This window comes from Podarcis melisellensis (genome assembly GCF_964234715.1).
Source record: "Podarcis melisellensis genome assembly, chromosome: 2".
Lineage (NCBI taxonomy): Eukaryota > Metazoa > Chordata > Lepidosauria > Squamata > Lacertidae > Podarcis > Podarcis melisellensis.
In genome coordinates this window covers 88,295,946-88,320,318 of record NC_138529.1, presented here as the reverse complement: position 1 = coordinate 88,320,318, position 24,373 = coordinate 88,295,946, and the positions used below count along the sequence as shown (strand labels likewise).

At 45.4% G+C, this 24,373-nt stretch overlaps 1 protein-coding gene across 1 annotated transcript in view; it reads left to right on the top strand.

Moving 5' to 3' along the window:
- Positions 1-13,502: 13,502 nt before the first annotated feature.
- LMCD1 (LIM and cysteine rich domains 1) overlaps positions 13,503-24,373 on the top strand; it is a 55,703-nt gene continuing 44,832 nt past the window's right edge. Inside the window, exon 1 of the mRNA XM_081903089.1 lies at positions 13,503-13,894. Within this exon, the coding sequence (XP_081759215.1) occupies positions 13,868-13,894 (27 nt within the window). The 5' untranslated portion in view covers positions 13,503-13,867. The remainder of the gene's footprint in view (positions 13,895-24,373) is intronic.

Sequence of the window (24,373 nt, the reverse complement as noted above, 5' to 3'; positions counted from 1 at the left end):
TGGGAGCTATGGGGTCAACCTATGATGCTTTTTCATAGCCATCGTGGGGGTGCAGGGTGTCCCAATGTATGATTAATGTAGGAATAAACTGTAAGATGTTCTGCAACTACAGAGCTCTGCCCTCCCACACACTCCAAACCTCTGCTAGTTAATGTAGCTTTACAGTTCTGAGCCGATCATTGTAATTAACTGTGTGAAAGCATGAATCAGTTTAAACATGATTATAGTGGTGCTATTCCTACTTGACTGGCCCTGTCAGTGCTCCTGTTACAAACATTGTTTTTCTTGCCATTTGTGATTTTAATCGGAGCTCAGATTAGACACTTAGAAATGATGGTCTTGAGCCAATGTCCTTTTAAACTGGATTGCACACATCTCCCCTCTCTCAATCTTGTACTGAGAAAATGAGAAAATAAATAGATTTGTCATTTTATCCAACTTGAAAGCGAGAGGGAAAAGAGCAGCATCCTATCATGTTCAATTTGAAGTAAGGCATGTTTTCGTCTTAACCAAGATGATTTTGTAAACTGATGCAAAACTCTGACGATTAAGCCACTTTCTTCTAAACCTATAATTGTTTTCTTGATCTTACAAGCAAGCACTTAAGCGAGAGAGATTTACCGAGACCCTGGAGTATTTGTCTGCTGAAATACCACAGCATGTAAACACCATTTGTTCTCATGTCTGTGAAGAAGTAAGGGAGCTCTAGGTAGCACCAAAATTGCTTACATTTCCAACAATGGCACTTTTCTTTTTCATAGATGCTGATTAATATTTATTGCTGATGCAAATGGCAGTTTAAGTGGGGGCACTTAAGCAATACACCGTTAATTAAAAAAAGAATACCTACTGTCAGCCAAGAAGAAGCTGGGACATATGAATAACTGAGGCAATACAGCAAAGTTTTTACAAAAGCAATGGTTTGGATGCTATAGGACGCATTTTAAATCCAAAGGGGAAAAGCTTCTCAGGCAAAATAAGTAAATAAAAAGATTATTTGCTGGGCAAGGCAATGATCAGCTCCTTGCAAAATAGCTTACAACACCTTGTTATAAATATGATTCTTGCCATTTATAACTGATAGTAAGGCAGAGATTTGGCCTACTTTATCGGTTCTGACTTGTTCTCTGGTCAGAGGTCTGGATTTCTGAGGCCTTCTAAAGGAGGCTTTTTTCGGTGATTCACTCTAGCTTGTTTCAAGAAAGGATATGAGTGGTGGGGAAAATTTGCCTAGGTCAAATGCAAATGAACCTTTGTTTTCCCTAAACGGACTTTGACAGCCAACACATAAATGCTTCTGGAATGCATGGGATTAATACTGACCTCACAGCCTGACTGGGACCAAACAGTGTGGCTATTTATATGTTGTGCTCCCATGTGGGTTGCATAGATACAGATACCCCAATTCCTCTGGTGATGGTGGCATCTATAAAGAGGCTTAAAACGTGTGGCTGCTGATACACTATATGCTTGAAGGGATTTGTTCTCACATGTTGCTTGTATGTTGTAAATCCACTGGTAGCCCTGTTTATACCCACAGATATCATGTTGGTCTGGCCACACGGATCAAATAGCCTACAGAACAGCACACTGGTATACCATTATTTGAACAAGTGAAAAGTACATGACACCAGAGAAGATGCATGTCTCTTCAATGTAACTTTGTTGAATTAATCCTGTTGAGCAAGTACAGTGGTACCATGGGTTAAGTACTTAATTCGTTCCGGAGGTCCGTTCTTAACCTGAAACTGTTCTTAACCTGAAGCACCACTTTAGCTAATGGGGCCTCCCACTGCTGCTGCATGATTTCTGTTCTCATCCTGAAGCAAAGTTCTTAACCCGAGGTACTATTTCTGGGTTAGCAGAGTTTGTAACCTGAAGCATATGTAACCTGAAGCGTATGTAACCCGAGGTACCACTGTATTTTCCATGCGAGTAGGGTTAGCATTCCAATTCTCTTATTTGTAACATAACAAAATTTGGAAATGGGCAAGATGACTTATCTTCACAACCATGGCATGCACCTTTATGCTGAAATTATGAGATCAAATTTGCTGAGTGTGATGGGACGATGAGCTGCTTGTGCGTAAAATGCAAGTCCCTCAGAGTTTGATCAGGCTTTCAAACCTCTGCCTGTGACGGAGCCCCTCCAGCATGGCTGCGTCAATCACTAGTAGAATCCGAAAGTGGCTGCTTTCGGAAACGTTTCCAACATAAAAGCTCCTTAACGGAAACACGTCGTCTGGCCTCTCGGCGTGACAGTTTCCGTCGAGGTGTGGGTGTCCCTATAGGAGGTCCTGAGACCTCCCCACTGGTTTCGCTTGAAGCGTCTCTGAGCCATCCCTCCGACTCACTTTCCCTTGGAGTTCTTGCTCGCCCTCTACTGGTTCCCTCTTCCGCTGCTACTGCTCTCTCACCCTCAGTGAGCCTTTGCGCCTCCGGCGCTTTAGATGTCAGTTCCCTGACATCCACCTCCCCTCCAGGGCCCCCTTCACCCCCTCCCGTCTCCTCTCCTACTGGCGGTGAGGAGGTAAAACCCTTGAAAGAACCTCCCTCATCTTCCGACGTCGCGAACACTTCCTTCCACTTGTTGCTGTTCCTACTCTCTAGGTACTCTTCGTCATCAGAGTCCACTCCCTCTTCCAACTCCGACTCCGCGAACCCTTCCATTTCCTCTTCCTCATCGGTGGTGCCGAAATACTCCCTCCTAAACCTTGCTATCGGCTGAGGTTTCCTCGGGAACCTTTGATGGAACGTTTCTGTTAAAACCTCGTCATTGACTTCCTGCGCACTTACCCAGGTGTTTTCTGACTCCGGTTCCCCTTCCCACGCCACTAAATACTCCACCTGATTTCCCTTCCACCTGGAATCGAGGATTTCCGCTACATGGTTGCGGCGTTCCCTCTCTTCCAAGGCTGGTCCCCTGACGTGCTCCCCTTCACCTCCTCCCCTGTATGGTGACAGTAACGACCTGTGGAACACTGGGTGCAATTTCATGTGATTGGGTAATCGGAGTTTGAAAGCTACCGGGTTGACCTGCTGAATCACCTCAAAGGGTCCCAATCTTCTGGGCCTCAGTTTCTTACAACCCCCTTTGAACGGCAACCCTTGGGTTGACAACCACACTTGATCCCCCACCCTTATGGTTTCACCTTCCCTTCTGTTCTTGTCTGCCTGCTTCTTATATTGTGCCTTAGCCCTTTCTAAGTTGAGCTGGAGCTGCTGATGGATGGCTTCCATCTCTTCTACAAAATGTTCAGCCGCTGGGACGCTCCATCTCTCCCCTCCTTCCCCTGGAAATGCCCTGGGGTGACACCCGTAATTAGCCAAAAAGGGACTCATCCCTGTGGACACATTCTCCGCATTATTGTAGGCAAATTCTGCCAACGCCAACTTTTCGACCCAATCGTTCTCTCTGTCATTGACATAACACCTAAGATATTGTTGAAGAATGCCATTTGCCCTTTCCGCCTGCCCGTTGGTTTCAGGGTGCCGGGCAGTTGAAAAATTGACTTCCACGTGTAACAAGCTCATGAGCTTCCTCCAGAACCTGGAAGTAAATTGTTTGCCTCGATCTGAGATCACCCTCGAGGGAGCCCCGTGCAACCTAAAGATATGTTCCACAAACAACTTCGCCGTTTCTTCCGCTGTGACTGCATGTGAGCATGCTACAAAGTGGCACATCTTAGTTAACAGGTCTACTACTACCATGATGGCTGTTTTCCCCTTGGACCTTGGCAGATCCGTCATAAAATCTATTGATATCGCTTCCCAAGGCCGTTCTGGTGTGGGTAAAGGTTCTAATAACCCTGCCGGCGCCCTTCTTTCCCCTTTGGCTCGCTGACATTGGTCACACCCTCTTACATACTCCCTTACATCTTCCCTCACCTTAGGCCACCAAAATTCCCTGGTAACCAACCACATGGTCTTGTGTTGCCCAAAATGTCCCGCCGTGGGGCTATCATGCAACTGCTTGAGTACTCTCCCCCTCAATTCACCTTCGGGTATATACAGTGCCCCTTTGTAATACAATGCCCCATTTCTTTCCTCAAAACCTCCGGGGCTCTCGCCCTCCCCCCTGAGACCTCTGAGCTTATCCTGGGCATATTCATCATTTTCCGTTTCCTCCACCAGTTCTCGTTGCCCCACCATCGCCGCCCCACACACCCAGCGGTCCTCCGGGATGACATGTCTCTCTTCGATCACCCCCTCCCCTTCCCAATATTCTGCTTTGCGTGAGAGCACGTCCGCCCTGACGTTTTCTGGGCCTGGCACATAACAAATCTCAAAGTTAAATTTGGAGAATTCCTGTGCCCATCTCACTTGTCGTTGGTTGAGCACTCGAGCTGTTCTCCAATACTCTAAATTTTTGTGGTCGGTGCACACTTGCACCTTGTGTTGTGCCCCAATTAATAAATGTCTCCACCTCCGGAATGCTTCGTGAATGGCAAGTAGTTCCCTGTCATACACCGTGTAATTCCTCTCGGACTTATTCAGCTTCCGCGAGAAGAAGGCACACGGTCTCCACTCCGACGCACTCCTCCCCGGTTGAAGAAGGACCGCCCCTACCGCCCGGTCGGATGCATCTGTTTCCACTCTCATGGGTTTTCGTAAATCCACATGCAGAAGTTGTTCTTCCGAGGCGAAAGCCCTTTTCAGTTCTTCAAAGGCTCGATCCGCCTCTGCCGTCCAAACAAATTTCTTCTTGCTGCTGAGACAGTCGGTGATGGGCGCCGTCAAGTGGGCAAAGTTCTTGATGAACTTCCGATAAAAGTTCCCAAATCCCAAGAATCTTTGCACGTCCTTCTTGGTCTTCGGTGTCTTCCATTCCAGTACCGCTTGGACCTTGCCTGGATCCATGGCCAATCCCTTGTCTGACAAGCGGTACCCCAGGAATTCCACCTCCTTGGTATGAAACTGGCACTTCTCCAGTTTCACCCACAGCTGGTTGGCTTGCAGCCTGCCCAACACTTCTCGAACGTCCCTCACATGCTGTTCCTCATTTTCCGAATACACCAACACGTCGTCTAAAAAGGCCACACAATTCTTGTAGAGCAAAGGTCCCAGAACGTGGTTTATAAAAGCTTGAAAACACGCGGAGCCCCCTTGTAGACCGAAGGGCATAACGAGGTATTCAAAGGCTCCCAACGGGGTAAACATGGTGGTCTTCCATTCATCTCCCTTCCTTATGCGTATCAGATTGTACGCCCCCCGCAGGTCCAGTTTTGTAAAAATCTTTCCCTTCCTTACTCTGGTCAAAATGTCATCAATTCGGGGCATAGGGAAAGCCAGGGGCTCCGACACTGCATTGAGGGCCCTGAAGTCACACACCAGTCTCGGTTTGTCTGTGTTCTTTTTGTCCACAAAGAACACTGGGCTGCCCCCCACCGCTCGGGACTCTCTGATGAAACCTCGCTTCAAGTTTTTGTCAATGAACTCCCTCAGCTCCTGCATCTCCCTGTCTGACATGGCGTACAGCTTGCCTACTGGGAGTTGGGCCCCTGGGAGTAGGTTGATTTGACAGTCAAAGGGTCTATGCGGTGGCAGTTTGTCTGCTTCCCTTTCGCTGAATACGTTGCTCAGATCTGCGTATTGCGGGGGCACCTTCCCTTTGTCCATCACTTCCATCCCCGCTAGGGTGACTCTGTCTCCTCCCGAAACCTTCCCCTCCTTGCAGTGTTCTAGGCAATGCGCTGACCCAAAGGAGACCACCCTCTGATGCCAGCCCACTAGCGGATCGTGTAGCGCCAGCCAGCTCATCCCCAAAATGATGGGCGCTCCTCCCAGGATGGCCACATTAAACGCTATCTGTTCGGTGTGCCTTGCCACTCTCATTATCATCGGGACAGTCTGTTGGCTAACTTCTCCCCCCAACAGCTCTCTGCCGTCAATCGTAGTCACCTGCAAGGGGTTACTTAAAGGGATAGTCTGTATCTGGTGCTCAGCTGCAAACTCCTTACTCATGAAATTACAGGAGCTGCCTGAATCCAAAAGCGCCTTGACCTTTAGTGGGTGTCCGTTTGGCAGTTCTAGTAACACCTCTATCACTAAAGCGGGTCTGGGGGGTTCTGGCATGGGCACTTTCATTGCTCTTTGGCCTGGCTGCTGTGCCCCAACGGTGGCAGCCAGGCGTTGGCTTTTACTTGCTCCTTGCCTTCCTCTTCCTTTCCCCCAACAGCTCCTGCCATCCCTTGCCATTCCTTTCTTTGTGGGCAAACTCTGGCAAAGTGCCCTGGCTGTTGGCAGAGATAACATCTCTTGGCGCTCTTTCCCTCCTTTTTCCGCCCTTCACTGGGATTTGAAACTGCGCGCGCCCGCGCTGTTCCAACTTCCATCGGCTCTGCCGGCGGGAAAGGTGGCTCTGGAATGTCTGGAATGCGGAACTCCCTCCAACGGTCTCCTTTCCCTTCCCGCTTTTCCATAGCCCTCGCCTCCTGGCGCGCTCCTATGGCCAGCGCAGATTTGGTTAACTGGTCCATAGACTCCGCCCTGGGGCCCCGGGAAAGCTCATCTTTGACGGTTGAAGAAAGCCCCTCTTCGAAAAGCATTTGGATGGGCTCCGCCGATAGGTCCCACCCCAATTTGTGAATCAACATGGTAAATTCAGTCCAGTACTCACGGACAGATCTGCTTCCTTGCTGGCAAGCCATTAACTGCCTTCGCACCACCCCCTGCTCAATATCGCTGGAAAACATCAGGTCCATGGCACGAAAAAACTTCCTCGTGTCCTTTAAGATCTCATTATTCGCTGCCATCAGGGGTCTAACCCAATCTTTCGCCCCGGATTCGAGATGGCCAATCACATACGCCACTCGCGATTCCTCATCGGGGAAGTCATCAAACTGCAAGTTTAGAGCGTATTGCATCTCTGTCCTAAAGGCATGATAGTTCCTGGGATCCCCCCCGAATTTCTGCACCAATCCTGGCACCTTTCTGGCGAGCGGGGTGGTTTTCTCCTTTCCCTTTTCTGCATCCTGAGCCCTCCTCTCCTCAAGCCTCGCCGTTTGCAGCGCCAACTGGATCTCCAACGCCCTGTACCTTTCTTCCAGGCTTGGACCTCCTCCAGCTGCTCCTGCTTCCCCGGTTCCGGCTGGATTGCTCATGATGCTTCTCCCTGCACAAGCTGGCTTTCGGAGACTTTCGGATTGCTGTGATGGGACGATGAGCTGCTTGTGCGTAAAATGCAAGTCCCTCAGAGTTTGATCAGGCTTTCAAACCTCTGCCTGTGACGGAGCCCCTCCAGCATGGCTGCGTCAATCACTAGTAGAATCCGAAAGTGGCTGCTTTCGGAAACGTTTCCAACATAAAAGCTCCTTAACGGAAACACGTCGTCTGGCCTCTCGGCGTGACAGTTTCCGTCGAGGTGTGGGTGTCCCTATAGGAGGTCCTGAGACCTCCCCACTGGTTTCGCTTGAAGCGTCTCTGAGCCATCCCTCCGACTCACTTTCCCTTGGAGTTCTTGCTCGCCCTCTACTGGTTCCCTCTTCCGCTGCTACTGCTCTCTCACCCTCAGTGAGCCTTTGCGCCTCCGGCGCTTTAGATGTCAGTTCCCTGACACTGAGTTACTTAGTAGCATCCAACATGGGGGGGGGGAGCCCAAAATTCATTGCCACAAAATATCTCTCAGACCGGAACGAGAGCAATATTGCCTTTCCACCAAAGTATATAATTATGGACAAATAATCACAGCTAAAATTGACATACAGAAACGTCTTCCTTTGCTTTACTGGCAATCAATATGAAAGCTGATGTCTGGATTTAATTGTGTTCCTCCCCCCTTTTTTTCATTTCACACTCTTCTTCCAGTCATTTCTCAAGTTCATTTTCATTTATTTTAGAGTCTGCAGGATTAGATTATCTGTGAAGAATATTGACCTCTCTGTCAATGATTCTTGGTATTGTTATTCCTCATTTCAAAAGAGTAGATTAAAAAATATATCGCCAAAAAAGAAAAAGGGAAAAAACCAACTCTGTAGAAGTGTTCATCTCCCCCAGGCCCCACTCCTCTATGCTAGTGATTAGTTCATGGTCTTATCAAAAGAAATCCCTGAATTTTGCCCGAGAAAAGAGCAATACAAAAACCTAAAGAGTCAAAAGCAGTGTGAAAATATATATTTATCAGTAGTCATCTTTGCAAATTGCTTTTATTTTAGAACAATAAATATATGCACAATTGATACCATGTGTGGATTTCTCTGTATGGATCCAAGACACAAACAAGGTTCATGTCCATATTATTAATTTATTTCATAACTTAAAAGAACCCTACCCCACTTCAGAGTGGCAAATAGACTTCTTTTCTACTCCCATTCCATTCTCACATGAGGTAGGTGCAGAGATGTAGGCGGGGTTGCTACACTACTGTCAATGACATGAGTACCCAAGCTCATATGGAAGGGATAAAGACTGGAAAAATGTAAATGCCTTTGCATCACACTAAAATGACAAGTCCGTGGGCCTTCTCTGCACTTTGCCTGGTGGTGACGGCACCTGCTGAAGGGTCTCCAAAGTAGTTCTTACGGTCCAGGTAAGTAGATGCAGAAGTGGGCAATGATTCAGGTATCCGGCCTGGTCCCAAGGGCTTTAAAAGTCAAGTCTACATTAAGACATTATGCTATCTGAGGTAGAAAACATGGCAACTTCCTTCCATATACTGAAACTGATTAGACTGGCAGTTGCATCTTATTTCAACATTGGTGGCAAAAAACTGTCCTCATGTGCTATTCCAAAGGGAGGGTGACAAAATGCTGACCCCCGATCGCCGGCACCTCCCAGGGCTGGCGCCACGCGCGCCCCCAGCACATACACCATGCCCCCCGCAGGCGCCATGCCATGCCCCCAGAACATGTGTCACATCCCTGGGACTCACGCCACGCCCCCTGGATACTGGAGCAGGTTGCTCCTCCTCTGGTTTAATTCCCTTTTTTATCTTCCTTCCTTCCTCTACAAGTACCATAACAAGTTACCGTAAATTATAACACAAACATCAGTTTTATGTGCCTATGTCTTCTTAATCTGTAATGTGTGAGGTAACACATGAGATTCACCCATCGATGACTTGTTGCACCTCGATCAAAAACGTTGTGGATATAAAAAAAGTGAGAGGCTAGGTACCCTATCACATCTTTTTACTTCAGCAATCTAGTTTAAACAACTATAAAAGGATGTAAAAGGAGACATGAAGTCTAGGCTTTTCTTTCCTAAACGTCTTTTCAGAATAAGAAAGGAATTCTGTTTAGTTAAGATATCACGCTAATTCCAAGTTACTGCAGATTTACCAAATTGCAACCATTCTTTTCCTTTTGTCACTGTAGGCTGCCTTAAAGGACTACTCACCCATGAATACGTTTCAGGATGCATCAGACTTGCGAAATACACAGGAAGAAGGTGATCTCCCATGCTGCGCACTTTCCAATAATGAAGACCATTTCCTCCTTCATCAGCCTGTCACGTCAGTTCCCAGAGTATGACCGTTACAGAGATTTAATCTACATTTAGTCAGAAAATGATTTAGTTTCTTCATAACAAGCAGACAGGCATAAGACAGATGTATTAGTCAGAGGCAGTCAGAGAAAATATTTTTTGGAACCCTGCCCAGACAACACACTGCCTGAGCATCTCAGCATCTTCCATGACAATGTCCTTCAGAACTTTCTGTTTATTTCCCCCATGTTTCTAACCCAAATGCTTTCATTACTCAGCTTGTTTGATGCTCAAATGCCATTTCAAAGTTGAATAGTCATGTCTGGCTACTGCTGTCTCCTATGTTTCATTAACATTCAGAGCACCCTTTTTTTCTTTTTCTTTTTGATGGGGTTTTAAAATGTTACCAGAGACAATGATAAATTTCAATGAATCAAATGATTTATCTTCTCAAGCCAATAATGGGGACTGGGAAAGTCTAGAAAAACCCCAAGGGACTAGAATTCTACCTGTTAAGCTAACCTGATTACAGACCATTTCATGTACAGTGGTACCTCGGGTTACATTTGCTTCAGGTTACATACATGCGCTTCAGGTTACAGACTCCGCTAACCCAGAAATAGTACCTTGGGTTAAGAACTTTGCTTCAGGATGAGAACAGAAATCGTGCGGCAGCGGGAGGCCCTATTAGCTAAAGTGGTGCTTCAGGTTAAGAACAGTTTCAGGTTAAGAACAGAATGAATTAAGTACTTAACCCGAGGTACCACTGTATTCTTGTTTATTTATTTGTAAGCTTTGAGACACTTAAATTTGTGTTCCATGATAAACACAAAGCAGCTGCAGATAACTCTTGAGGAACTATCTTGAAGCACACCCAAAACTCAAAATGTATTTGTAAAGATCCCTTGGTCAGTATTTTATTGATTCATGTGGAGCTGGATACTATGGGCTGCTTTTCATATTAGATTTTTTTTATGGTGTGCATCTTATTATGTAAGATGTTTTACGCAAACACCTAATAATGTGTGTGAATGTAGCAAATATGATTGCAAACTTCTTTCATGAAAGCAGACCATCATAGACCAAGGTCTGACCATGTTGTTGCTGTTGTTTTCTGTTGAGTGTACACTCAGCGGCAGATACAATGTGTGAGATGACTCCAACAATCCTCTCTATATGCTATTTGGTTCTCGTCAAAGCTCAGTACAGGTGTGGCTGCTATCTGCTTATGCAAAATTAGATAAAAAGAATTTAAGAAGGATCTGAAACTCAATCTATTAGTAATACAAATGAGCATAATTGAAGATCATGTTGTTCCAATAGAAGAGGTGTGGAGAAGCTTTGGCCTTCCTTAAAACGGTAAAGGACTCTTAACAGTTACGTTCAGTCACAAACAACTCTGGGGTTGCGGCGTTCTTCTCGCTTTACAGACCGAGGAAGCCGGTGTTTGTCCGCAGACAGTTTTTCTGGGTCATGTGGCCAGCATGACTAAGCCGCTTCTGGTGAAACCAGAGCAGCGCACGGAAATGCGATTTACCTTCCTGCTGGAGTGGTACCTATTTATCTACTTGTACTTTTTGGGGTGCTTTTGAACTGCTAGGTTGGCAGGACCAGGGACCGAACAACAGGAGCTCACCCTGTTGCGGGGATTTGAACCACTGACTTTCTGATTGGCAAGCCCAAGAGGCTCAGTGGTTTAGACCACAGTGCCACCCGCATCCCTGGCCCGCCTTATGTTGCTCTAACTCCCATACTCCATAGGCCATGCTTGCTGGGGCTGATGGGAGTTGTAGTTCAGCAACATGTGGAGGCCCAAAAGTTCTCCACACCTGCCACAAAAGCTTTGGAAGCAACATGTTTGAGTCTTTGAAGTTGTCAACACATAGGCTGTGAAGCACCCTGGGATCTATGAATGAAGGGAGATATGCAATGTAATTTAAAAATAATAAAAATAATAATGTTAATTCATGGCAGATGGACTTAGATGGTTACTCTGTCACAAGGTGTCACCCTTACAGCCCACATGCAATTTTATTTACAATTCAAAATTCTGTTTCCCTGTATCACTTAGCTTTCAGGTGGCATAGGTCTTAAAACCACAAAATCATAAAAGTAGGTAAGTGGGTATAGGATGCAGCATAAAGACCTTGCTTGACCACAGCAAGGTTGTGTTTCCCTCTCGTCACTGCATTTCAAGCCACTTTCTTGTCTTGCTGTACACGCCAATGCACATAACTGACTTGTTCCTCTGTGCCAAACTCCAATTCACTTAAGTTGCCATCTGCCTACGCACAATGGATGCCTCCAATGTACACTCTTCTGCTTAACTGAGGCTTCTGTTTTCTAATCAGTTGGAACCTGGTTTGTGGGGAAATGAATCAAGCGGGTGTATTACTTATGAAGCCGCAGGATACATGTGTACGTGCCTTCTGACACCAGTGGTGTCAGCATGCTGGGGTCAGAGGAAACAGTAAAGTGTATGCAGCCCAAGTATAAACAATAAAAAGTTTTGTGGCATCTTAAAAGATGATCCCATTTTATTGTGACATTAGCTTTCATGGACTAGAGATCTTAGACCATGTATCAAAGGTAAACCCCACTTGCTTCAGTGTGACATATAACACAAATTTCCGCATGCATACTTGGAAGTGTGTCCAACTGTGTTCAACTGGGGTTAACTCCATGGGAAGTGGATTTAGGATTGCTGCCTTACTGGTTTGTGAATATGCTCAGAATTGCAGCCCAAGGAACAAGACCGCTTGTTCGCTTAAGAACCTATTTCCATTTACATTATTGAACAAAGAAACGAAAGTTGTTTTCCTATTTCTTCCTCATGAACATGTGGAAGAAATTTGAGTAAGACATAACAGTGTGTTAAAAATGGGAAATGGCAGGTTTGGTTTAGGGCCACTTCACAGAGACGTAGTTAACAACTAGGCTAGAAAATAGGAAAATAAGTTTGAAAACCCTCCTTTAAAACTTTTGGGAAAGTATGTTTTGAGTCTCCAGAACAAGCAGGGAGCCTTGTTCTTTACAATTTGGATTGGATCTCACATTTTAGTGTCCTGTGCCTGCGCACATCCCGGCATCAGGGCAGGCCCTCTCTGCATGACAATGGTCTCACATAGCAAAGTAGGTTAGAATAGATGAGGCTGGTTGCTGCTTGGCAAGATGGTCTGCAGAATTGCATGTGGGTTTCCTAAGGTTTTATCCCCTTTGAACCCACGTGGATTCAAAACTCAAAAGCCAATCAGTTCTTTAGATTAATTAGCAATTCGCCAATGATTAGATAGAAGAACAATAACTCAAACTTTTTAGAAGAATTGGCAGCTGAATCCTGTTTATCCCAAGACCTTGAAGATTAAAGCAAAGCCACAGACAAACAGATTCTTTGAGTTGTAAATTAACAAGATAACCCATTCACACTGAATCCACGGGACAGCCAGGTGTCAAGAACCACAAATCAGCTAGAAACTCCCTTTCCTACAGATGGAGAAAATAACACTCTTAAGGACAGAAAGTCTGCAATTAAAGAAAGATACACTTTCCCAGGATTCCACAGCATTTGGCTCTTCCACAATGCTCTTCTTTAACATGAGCCAAAGTTTTAACTTGCTAAATTTCCCAACATCACTACATGGGCCATCCTAAGTCTGGCAGAGGAAAAGCAAGTATTTGAAATGGCATTTGAGTTACACCACCCTTTTTGCAGGCACTGCCCTGTTTTTCCCCCAGCTGCAGACACCAGTAACAAACAAACGTTGCCATGGCTTAAAAATATGCATTTGGCTTAAATAAAATGTCTGATTAGCGCAACGGCGATGAGGGCCACAGTTTAGATCAGAAATTATTTTTGGATTTAATGGGCTAATAATATCTCAGGTTCCCCCCCCCCGCCCCCCGCAACACACTCACTTCCTCTTTCTGTGAATGAACTGGCTTGCTTAAGCGCAAGGTTTTCCCCTTCATCCTTTAAAAGGGAAAGCAGGAGACGAGAGATCCCGGGGCGGGATCACTGCAGTCTCCTCGCTCGAAGCAGCTGGGCGAGCGCTGCCTCCACAGCTGGAAAACAGCGTGCCTCTGCTCGCTCCATCCTTTCCCTCTGGGGGTTAAAAAGCAAGCCGAAGACCCTTGAGGATTAAAGCCTCACTTCCCATTGGCTGGAAAAGTTTAAAGCCCTCATCTGATTGGCTGGCAGGGTGTTTAGAGGAGTTGTGAGCTCCAATTAACGGGGTTCCATGCAGGCAGCTTGTGAATAAACGCTGGGGATTGGAACGTGGGGTTTGCTAATAGCTCCCGGGACTCCTCGGTACCTACAGCAGTTTGCGATTTTTACTCACTCCAAAGCTGTTGTCCCAGCTAAAGAATTACAGCAATAAATATTTGCACGCCTCAGGCAGATTCAAATAGGAGGAAGCGCGAAGCAGGGAAGGCAAGCTGAAGAATGGATCCGAGTTCAGGAATCCAAAAGGTAAATTGCAATATTTCTTCCGCTTTACTTCCTCCTGCTTCCGTAGTTATTGCTGAGGAATATTCGAGGTTAGTTTTAGTTTCTCTCTCAACAGCTGTGGCTTTCCAGCAGACCGCAGCAAACAAAGACTTTACCTGCGAGGAAGCTTCACTGAAATCACTGGGGCTTCCCTTTAAATAGACCTTTGTACACACCTAGCCTGGGATTAAATCGCATGAAGTGGGAATTATTGTTTGACTGAAACATTCAGCGTGTTGAAGGGACGCGCTGCTGCTGCCGTAATCTTATCGCTGATAGATTCCAGTCGGTGTTTTATGGGGAACAAACCCCAGACTTGAAGAGTCTAAAAAGTGCGCTCAATACTACTGTATTGTGATAAGGGGAATCCAGTTTTGCACAGACTGTTCTACTACTGTTCTGGATTTTATTCTAAGAAATTAGTGGCTGGAAACTGTGTGCGTGCTTTTTCACTTGCACAGTCAACTTCAGTAACTGTAGGAAAGGAAAGAAATTCAGCTGGTCTATAAACTTCTTCATGTGCTGAAAAGCAGTAGCCACAGGCGAAGTATAAGGTTCGTAGCCTTTGCTTCTCCCGCGGCAAACCTGGTCTGTTGGCCTGATGCCCAGGCTCTGTGAGTGTGTGCATATAATGTGCTGGATGTTACAGGTCACACAAAACAAAAAGGAGAGGCGTTTCAGTTGCTCCAGCAGCTTGAATACAGATCACTTTCTTTCACAAAGCATATGGAAAAGTAGCCATGAAGCTATTGCTATTCCTTGTGCAGTTTTCTTTATGTAATAAAGTTTAAGACTGTGCCATTGGGGGCAGGATTTCATGGGTGTAATTGAATTCGCTGCAAATGGACCTGTGAACTGTGGGTCAATATCCAATCATACCTTCAGCTTGTAGGCATAATTCTTGTTGGGGGTTATTCCCTGGTTAAATGACCAGGATATCATTCCTAAGCATACTGTTTGAGAAGTAAATCCTACTGAAATCAATGGAATTTATTTCCGAGTAAGAGTGGTTAAGGTCAGGCTCGTGAGAAGAAGATCTCTGCATCATGTTGTGTATTGGGAAATGCTAAAGAAGTATTGAATAATTTGTGGGTCGATCACTGGACTTGTTTGCACTGAGTGTCTGGACCTGTGTGGAATTGGAAGGTTATGTTGAAGTAGGTGCTGGTTCAGTGGAATGATCAATGGGTGGGTCACAAATAAGAATGTCTTCAATTCCTGGATGCAGTTCAGAAGAATTTCTGGGAACCTGTGCCCTGAAAGAAGGCCTTTCACTTGGTATCGCATATAACAGGACTGCATGCCCTTTGTTCTTAACTATAAGAATATTGATTTCCTTCCCCCATCCCTTCCTTGTTCAGATTGGCTTTATGCATTTTCAAGCCATAACTTTGGGACTGGGAGGGTGAAAGCTTTATATATCTTGATATTCAGGAGGGGGGCAGTTAGATGTCATTGGTGCAGAAATTGAGACTCAAGGTACTGGACTTGATCTATTTCCTAACAGACGGTGATTATGTTGTAAGACACTTTGTCTAGTGTGTAATATAATAGGTGTGCAAGCTTGCTTGCAAACAAAACTGTTTAATAGTCAGAAAATTGAGTAGTGGCAGTGTTACAGTATTTGCAAAGGGTTAAAATAACCTGGACCACAGCACAGTGGAGCATGGAAATAGTCGTCCCAATAAACTAGGTGCAGGGACTTTAAAAGCCAGCCTCAACATGCTTATGTTGCAAAACCTTTTCCACAATTGGCATGGGATGGTTGTTGTGTGCATACCAACAAATCCAGGAACGGACTTGTTCAAAACAAAAGGTCCATTTCTAGCTTATTGCTTAACCCTTCTTGTCTCTCTTATGATAATTTAATATCTCTCCTGCCCCCTGTTCTCAGATTCCTTGAATATGAAGTTTTTCAGCTGATTTTATTTTTAAGTTTGCTTTTTCTGAGCTTTCTGGGGGAAACCACCTCTGACTTCCAAGCTGCTCTGTCAAGCAACTTCTATTCTGCTTCTCTTCAGTAACTTGGCACAGTTGATTATCTCTCTCCCTTTAACTCTCTGTGTATCTATGACTGAATCTATGCATACTGTATTCATTACAGTGGTACCTCGGGTCAAGTACTTAATTCATTCCGGAGGTCCGTTCTTAACCTGAAACTGTTCTTAACCTGAAGCACCACTTTAGCTAATGGGGCCTCCTGGTGCCGCAGCGTTGCTGCTGCACGATTTCTGTTCTTAACCCGAGGTAATATTTCTTGGTTAGCGGAGTCTGTAACCTGAAGCATATGTAACCTGAAGCGTATGTAACCCGAGGTACTACTGTAGTTCTTTTCTATACTCTCCCCCCTTTATGTTAGTGTACCCCAGAGTTTGGTCCTTAGCTTCCTCTGTCACTTTATTCTGGGCCCAAAAATCTGGGATCCCTTATGTTCCATCTCACTCAGTGAGATCCTCTGAGGGGACACTTCTGGTGGTTCCCCCTGCCCCTGTGGTTCAGCCTTTGCAATGTGATTTGTTTCCACCATTCTAACCAACCAGTATGTATTGATGGTTTTTATTGATGCTTCTACTGATTTTATTAAAATCTTGTATGTTGTATGGCACCTTGATAAACTTTTATAAAAGTCTGGATTATAAGTATTTCAAAAAATAAATATTCATCACTTTATCATAACTGACTACTCACTCTTGCCTTTACTTATGGTTTTCAATCCTTTATGCTCCACTCCTGAGAACATTGACAACATTCATGTCTTCGTCATGTCAGCTTTAACTTGGGACTTGATCTTTCATTTCAGTGGTGGTGGGACTGCCATTCCACACTGCTCTGGTAGTAGGCTGGGTCCTGACTTGTACGCAGTGGTGCTCTATCAGTACTAGAGGAAAGGGATTCAGGTAGTAATTTTTGCTGATTGTCCTCAGCCTCCTGTGTCTCCTTGGGAACACACACCCAAACAATTTTGGAAGTGTATGGGAAGAAAGCATGGAAGCTGGCACTTGTGAAATTGTTGCCTTGCTCCTTTCCTCCAGTGGTGAGACTCCACTGAATCCTAGTTCCCTGCACAACTGAAGGAGCCCCTTCATTCTCACAGAAACAAGTGTGGATTCAACCCAGGGTCTGCTTTCAGGGAACCATGTAGAATGGACCAAATATGTGGCTAGTCCCCATGCCAGTACTGTATAACTTCATGGGTGCGTCTAGCACAAAGAGTGTTGTATGCTGCTACAATAGCAAAGTGTGTCAGAAACCCTCCTTCACGTCTTCTCTTGCTGTCCATCTTGTCTAAGAACATAATACGGCTTTCATATTTAATTTCCCCTAAGTTGTACCTGTGGGTGACTAGAAATTATGTGGTGGCATCTTAAATGTTCCTTGCATCAATAATATGGGAATGCTGTCATTGGTGGTGACTCTAGCTTCTAGTGATGCTGTTGGGTAAAGGATAGGTGAGGTGCTAAAATGCTAAAGCTGGCTTCATCAGTGTTGCTGGATGCAACAGAATGCTACTTTTATTACAACTTCCATGTGCTAAAGCATTTAAATGGCTAGCACATAGCTCCTCGTCAGTTAACCAAAACATCATGGGGCATCTTCTCACAACACGTAGCTGCTGGTGAACTTGAGAATGGTGTCCAGTTAAAAGATGGAGCTTGTGTGCCTTTGGTAAAAGGACGAAAGGGATTTAGGCTTCGAAGAGGCATCTAGAGTCCTTTCTACACCCAATGACTTTCTTAGGCATGCATTAGGACCTCTAATCACAGTGTACACCTGAACGTAAAAATGCTAGGACAAAAATGCTTCATGCTAGCTTGAAGTAGCAAAAAGTCTTTTCAGTAATGGAAAACCCAATTCAGTGCAAATAGGATATTTGATTCATGCAACACAGTAACCCAAATGCAGGGCTGTCTTAAGCATATTTGGTGCTGGGGTGCAAAGATCCACTCGGCGCCCCCCCCCCCAGGCTGCCCAGTCCCAGGCGTGCAGGACGGCAGAGCCGGCTGGCTGCCTCAGCGTCTTGCTGGCTCAGTCAGCCCTGAACTCACGGCGCAGAGCCGCCCACAGCAGAAGAGCCCGCTGCTGCGCTCTGACCAACAGACGGGCTCTTCCCCGGACTCAACTCGGGCCCCGGACTCTCGGCTTGGTGCCCTTTGAACCCAGCGCCCAGGTGCCCGCACCCCTAGCACCTATGAGTAAGACGGCCCTGCCCAAATGTTGGTATGGACATACAGGCTGTGGGAGAAGAGTTGGAAATCATTTTGCTCTTCCTTTGTCCTTTTTATGGCTGCACTGCACTAAGCTATACACCAAGGATTGGCTTAGCATTTTGTCTGAACTTAAGCAGGACTCCTGCTTAAGCCCCCTCCTCAGCACTAGCCCAAGTTTTGCCAGAATGAAATACTTCCCCTGATTTTGACACTGGGTCAAGTATTGCATGTGGGGTAACCCAACAGGGTGGAAGGGTTGCCATGGATCCTACTGACAACCCCCATATAAAAGTGTTGCTTCCATCGCTCACCCACCAGGGGGGTGGAAGGAGTTGTGAGTGACTAGCAACAGCCACTGTTCTGTGTCCTAGCTCAAGGTGTGGGCAGAAACACTGAAGAGTGGTTCAGATGGATCAGCAATGGGGCCCTTTGATCTCCTCGACCCTCATCAGGTGCCCAGCCATCAACATGAGAGGTCCGGCTAGAGCTTCTGAGAATTAGCTTTCGTCAGGTACGAAATCTGCACTCCCCTCCCTTTCTTTTGAAATGGTGCCATCTTGAGCAAGAAATATCAGCACCATAGATGGCGTGTGAGGCCTGTACTGCTGTGGAGTAACATTCCAAGCTGCCTGACACCTGAACTGGAACCAAGTACAACACTGGCTGACCAGAAAGAAAACAGTCGTGCAGCTAGGCCACACTTCGGAACAGAAATGTTGTTGCCTAGTCAAAATGAAGAAAAGACCTTGAATAACACTATGATGCCCAAGGCGTGCCTAGGCCTGGCATCATTATGGCGGCATGACTCCTCTCTCTCTCTCTCTCTCTCTCTCTCTCTCTCTCTCTCTCTCTCTCTCTCTCTCTCTCCCCCCCCCCCCAAATTGGGGGAAAGTCTCCTCATTTTCTGGGCACTAGGCAAACTGCTGTCAGTTTGGAGCATGGCTTAGCAATGCCAGTGTGTGCAAGTCTGTGACTACAGAATCTGGCATCCATTATGGCTCATTTCAGGGTCCTGCAATGTTGATTGTTCACTCACTTTGGGGCTTAATTATTGTTGATACCTTAAACGGCATCCTGTTAGTAAAAAGGGAGGCAGTGCATAGGGTAGCCATTTCAAAGCTGGAAGAGCTTAACTTGAGAAATCTGAAATGAAGAATCTTAAGACAAAACTGGAATGGAGCTTGATGGCTTCCATCTTTTGAACGTTATTGGAAACAGTTGGCGCCAAGATGGAGATGTAATCTAATACAACCCACTCCCGCTGAATTGAAACAACAACTCCTTCAACAGAAACCTAGCACGAACGAAATGTGTTCCCAGTGTCATTCTCAAAAAGGGGAGAGCTGACTGTTTTTCTTCCTTTAGTACTGCTCTAGTTCTGTGTAGGCCAGGGGTTGCCAGCAAACATTTGTACACCTGAGAAGCTGCAATGGGCATCACACACACTGCAACCTGTTCTATTGGCTACAGTAGAATGGATAGTGGATGCACAAGCAAAGGCCTTGAGATCAGTGAAGCCATTCGTGAAGGAGCAGCACTGCACAAGATCTCCTCCTGTCCATATTTTTAAGCCTTATTGAACTGTATGTTAAAAGAGTGTTTAAAAAGCCCTTAGCTCTTCTCCCAAATTGGGGTGGGTGGGTGGCCCCTGGGAGGGGGGCACAGATCAGTGCCACAAGTGGGCCCATGATGAACAGCCCTAGCACTGTCTGCCAGTACCTGCCATTCCATAGACTTGAATGGGGCACGGAAAACATAATGTGTGAAAGGCTGCATAGAATTTCACCAATCCAGTGCAAACATGCTCCTTGACAAGCCTAAATAAAATGCACTGGTAGTTTCTTCAAAAGAAAAAGGGGCATACAAGCTGGAGAGGAAAAAAGGGTCAGAAGTGTCCATTTCACTGCTTTTAATGCTCTACCTGGTGGTATTATGTATCAGATTAGTTTGATGGTTGGCTCATTAGGTGTAGCATGTATGCCAAGTTTCAAGGTATTAAACTCAGCAGGTTCCACTTTTATAAGCCATCAATTTTTGAAGCTTAGAATAATGAGACTTCGCTTTCCTCTTAACTATAGAGCCACTCCTATGCCCCTATACAGTGGTACCTCGGATTACATATGCTTCAGATTACATACGCTTCAGGTTACAGGCTCTGCTAACCGAGAAATATTACCTCAGGTTAAGAACTTTGCTTCAGGATGAGAACAGAAATCGTGCTCCGGCGGCACAGTGGCAGCAGGAGGCCCCATTACCTAAAGTGGTGCTTCAGGTTAAGAACAGTTTCAGGTTAAGAACGGACCTCTGGAACGAATTAAGTAAGTAACCAGAGGTACCACTGTAACATGGAATGTGCTTGCAGTGACATCATAGACTTTTAAAAAAATATAGAAATGTGTGCTTGGCTCCTGATCCATATAGCATGAGTTTATCCCTTACCATGATCTGAAAACCTCTCCATAATATGAAAACCTCTGCTAATGCTACTGCTACAATCCTAACCACACTTACTTGGGAGTCAGAGCCATTGAATTCAAGTGGGCTTAACCTCTGCGTAGCTATGGCTAAGGTTGCACTGTGATATTGAAAGCTATTGGTTCCACAGCTGCCTTGTGCAGCACAGTTCAGCCAATGGAGATTCCTGGGCCAAATTTGGCCCCGGGGAGAAGTCCTGTCTGGTTTTCTAGCTGCCAACCTGGGCTGAAAGGGAGGTGTGGAGACAACCAGCAGTTGTGGGGATGGAATATGATAACAGCATTCCTCACCCCATTGTCCATCTGACACTTCAAGTAAACTAGTTGCTGAATTTAAATGTTGAAACCTTTGAAGAAACCAGCTGAAAGATTTTCCTAAAAACCTCACGCCTATTTCACATTAGGATGGTAAGCCTGTTTCTGGGCTGCACCTTCAAGTAGGCAGGGCTAGATTAAGCCAAAGGTGAATACCTGGGAAGCGGGGGGGGGGGGGGCAAGCTTGGGCCTGCCTGTCACAAGGTTTCTACTCAGCAGCTGAAACAAATAGTACAAACAGTTCCTTCTTCACATTTTGTTTTGATGCATGGGAAAAGTTAAGACTCTTGTCTCCATTTTTCAACAGTGTGCATTTGAAGAGATTGTGAATGGATGTGATCTGATTCACTGAGGAAAATTGGATGATGGGGGGTCAGTCATGTACAAGTGGGTTCTAAATTCAATGGGGGGGGGATGAACATATGGGGTGTCAATGGTGTGACTTGCCTGAGGCACTATTTGGCTTAGAGCCAGACGTTCTCCTTGGTGCTAGCATTGGTGGATGTGTCTTTCTGACGGCTTCCTATTTGTTGTTGTTTAGTCATTTAGTCGTGTCCGACTCTTTGTGACCCCATGGACCAGAGCATGCCAGGCACTTCTGTCTTCCACTGCAGTTTGCCCTTAAAATAGATTTACTTTACTCTTAACAACCTGCAGGATATACAGTGGAACCCCAGAAGCTGAACGCCTGTAAGCTCGAACATTTGAGCTCCCGAACGATCGGAAACCTGAAATTATTGTTCCAGTTTTCGAATGATTTTTGGAAACCAAATGTCTGGCATGGTTTCTGCTGCTTCCGATTGGCTGCAGGATGCTCCTGCAGCCAATCAGAAGCTTTGCCTTGGAAGTCAAACGTTTTGGAAGTCAAATGGACTTCCAGAACAGATTCTGTTTGATTTCCAAGGTACGTCTGTAATGCTATTTATGCATCCTGATTCTGACTGAAATATTTGCATGTACATGCAGAGGATTTCTGAGGAATGCAGATTTCCATTAGTTTGAGAACCAAACATGGCTTTACCACTATAAAGAATTACCTGACGTTCAGAAGACATCTTAAGGCAGCCCTGTTTAGGGATGTTTTTAATATGTAATGCTGTATTGTTTTTAATACTGATTGGGAGCCGCCCAGAGTGGCTGGGGAAACTCAGCCAGATGGGCGGGGTATAAATAATAAATTATTATTATTATTATTATTATTATTATAGGAAAGCCACTCAACTGCTATTTAAACTACTGGGTTCTGTGCCATGGATTCTGTTGTTGGAAACCTGCTATGTGCCAGTTCTAAGTGGGGCTTGAAAACTGGCAGCCTGGGGCATCCTCTTGATTTAGTCTACTGATTTTGTGTCACAGCATTGCTCTTCCCTACCCCTGATCTGCCCCTGACCCAATTGGCCACCCAGAAGCTAATACAACAGTAGATCATAATTCTTCCTTTAGCCTTCTAATCAGTAGCCTGTGAGCTTCATTCAGGTAGTTCGGCGGTGTGTCTGTGGATTTGTGGTTAGGTTGGGAGATTAAATAGTCGTATTAATGTTAAGTTATATGGTCTTACAATTTTATGGATTTCAAACTGTAGTACAATAAAATATAGTATGTCTGGAGGGGAGAAGCAATAAAATTATAGCTAAAAATATCCAGCATTTGGCATGGTGCAATTGCTACAACAGGCAGAAAAACCATTAAGTGGTCCATCAAGACCACCGGCAATTTTCCAGTGGTCCATAGGGCGGGGTGGAGGAAAGTTGGGAACATTTGTTCTAATCAATTGAGGGCTCCAGACATTGGAAAGGTTTTCAAGGCAAGAACTCAAAGTTGATCTCGCAAAGCAAGTCTTCATGGAGCATTTGGAAACCTGCCTCAGTGAAGGCGCCGAGCTCACTTCAAAAGCAAATGACTTGAGGTTGCACCTGCTCAAAGTTGTTGTTTAGTCGTTTAGTCGTGTCTGACTCTTCGTGACCCCATGGACCAGAGCACGCCAGGCACTTCTGTCTTCCACTGCCTCCCGCAGTTTGGTGAAACTCATGCTGGTAGCTTTGCGAACACTATCCAACCATCTCATCCTCTGCCGTCCCCTTCTCCTTGTGCCCTCCATCTTTCCCAACATCAGGGTCTTTTCCAGGGAGTCTTCTCTTCTCATGAGGTGGCCAAAGTATTGGAGCCTCAGCTTCAGGATCTGTCCTTCCAGTGAGCACTCAGGGCTGATTTCCTTCAGAATGGAGAGGTTTGATCTTCTTGCAGTCCATGGGACTCTCAAGAGTCTCCTCCAGCACCATAATTCAAAAGCATCAATTCTTCGGCGATCAGCCTTCTCCTGCTCAAAGTAGACCCGTTGAAATAGGTGGACATGGTTAACTATTTCAGTGGGTCTACTCTTGAGTAGAATTTAGTTTGGTACAATCTTTGTTCTTAAAGTTCCCAGCAAGCAAATCACAGAGGGGGTTTCCCTAGTCCAACAGTATACTTGAGTTTCCTCTTTCCTCTTCTGAGATTAAGTTTAGAGACCCCAGGTACCCATTGGCTCTCTGTATTTCTGTATTTAGAATATCCTTGAATTTTGCCGCAAGCAAAGTGCCACCTTATCCCTCTCTTGTTCTCTTTTTTGGAGTCTAGGTCCATTTCTTTTTCTTTTTTGAAATACCAGTTTTAAATCCAATTAATACAGGGTTGGGTGGGAGATCTTTCTACTCTATTTTTAAAAGCCTGCCCCCACCCCTGCTTATCATGAATTCACACATTGTTGCCTGCGAAAAGAATCCTGTCAAGTATTTGTGCTTGGAAGGGCATGATATTTGCAGAGACTTTTGCACTGTTATATCTTGGTCACACTGAAGGGATGCTGAAATCTGGCAGATACACTTGGATTAGTTTTCTTGGACATTGGTGTGGGTGTGCCTATAGCCAAAATAAGTGTTTCTTTGGCAAAACTGTCTTCACCTTCTAGTACCACTGTCAAACGGGGTGCTTCCAAATAATTCTGACGGCACTGAACCTTGCTCTGGGTTTGGTAGTTTCTAAAAATTCACAATCAAATCTGCTATCTCTAATTCTTGAGTTTCTCTTAGAAAGAGTGCCTGCTGGGGGATACTGATAAATGAGCAGTCAATTATTTCTGGCCAAACAAGAAATCAGCAAGAATGCCTTACCATTTTGTGAACTTGCTGCCTTTGCATGCCTTTTCCAGTTTCCCCCCACTCTCCAATGATATTTCCAATTGTTTCCCTTTTTTTTAATTCATGGGAAATTGGAATCGAAATCTCTATTGCATAAGAGAAGAATATGAAACGGTGCATGAACAGGATAGTATGTTGGTTGGAAGTGGATTTTGAGCAAGGATTTTCTTGTGCAACAGAATGTTCTATCTCATTCTTCCCATGCACCTCCTAAATCTCTTCCAGGGGTTTCCCCAATCCTTTAGACCAGATTTGGGGGTGTTGTTTTTTGTGGGGGACAGGGCAGTG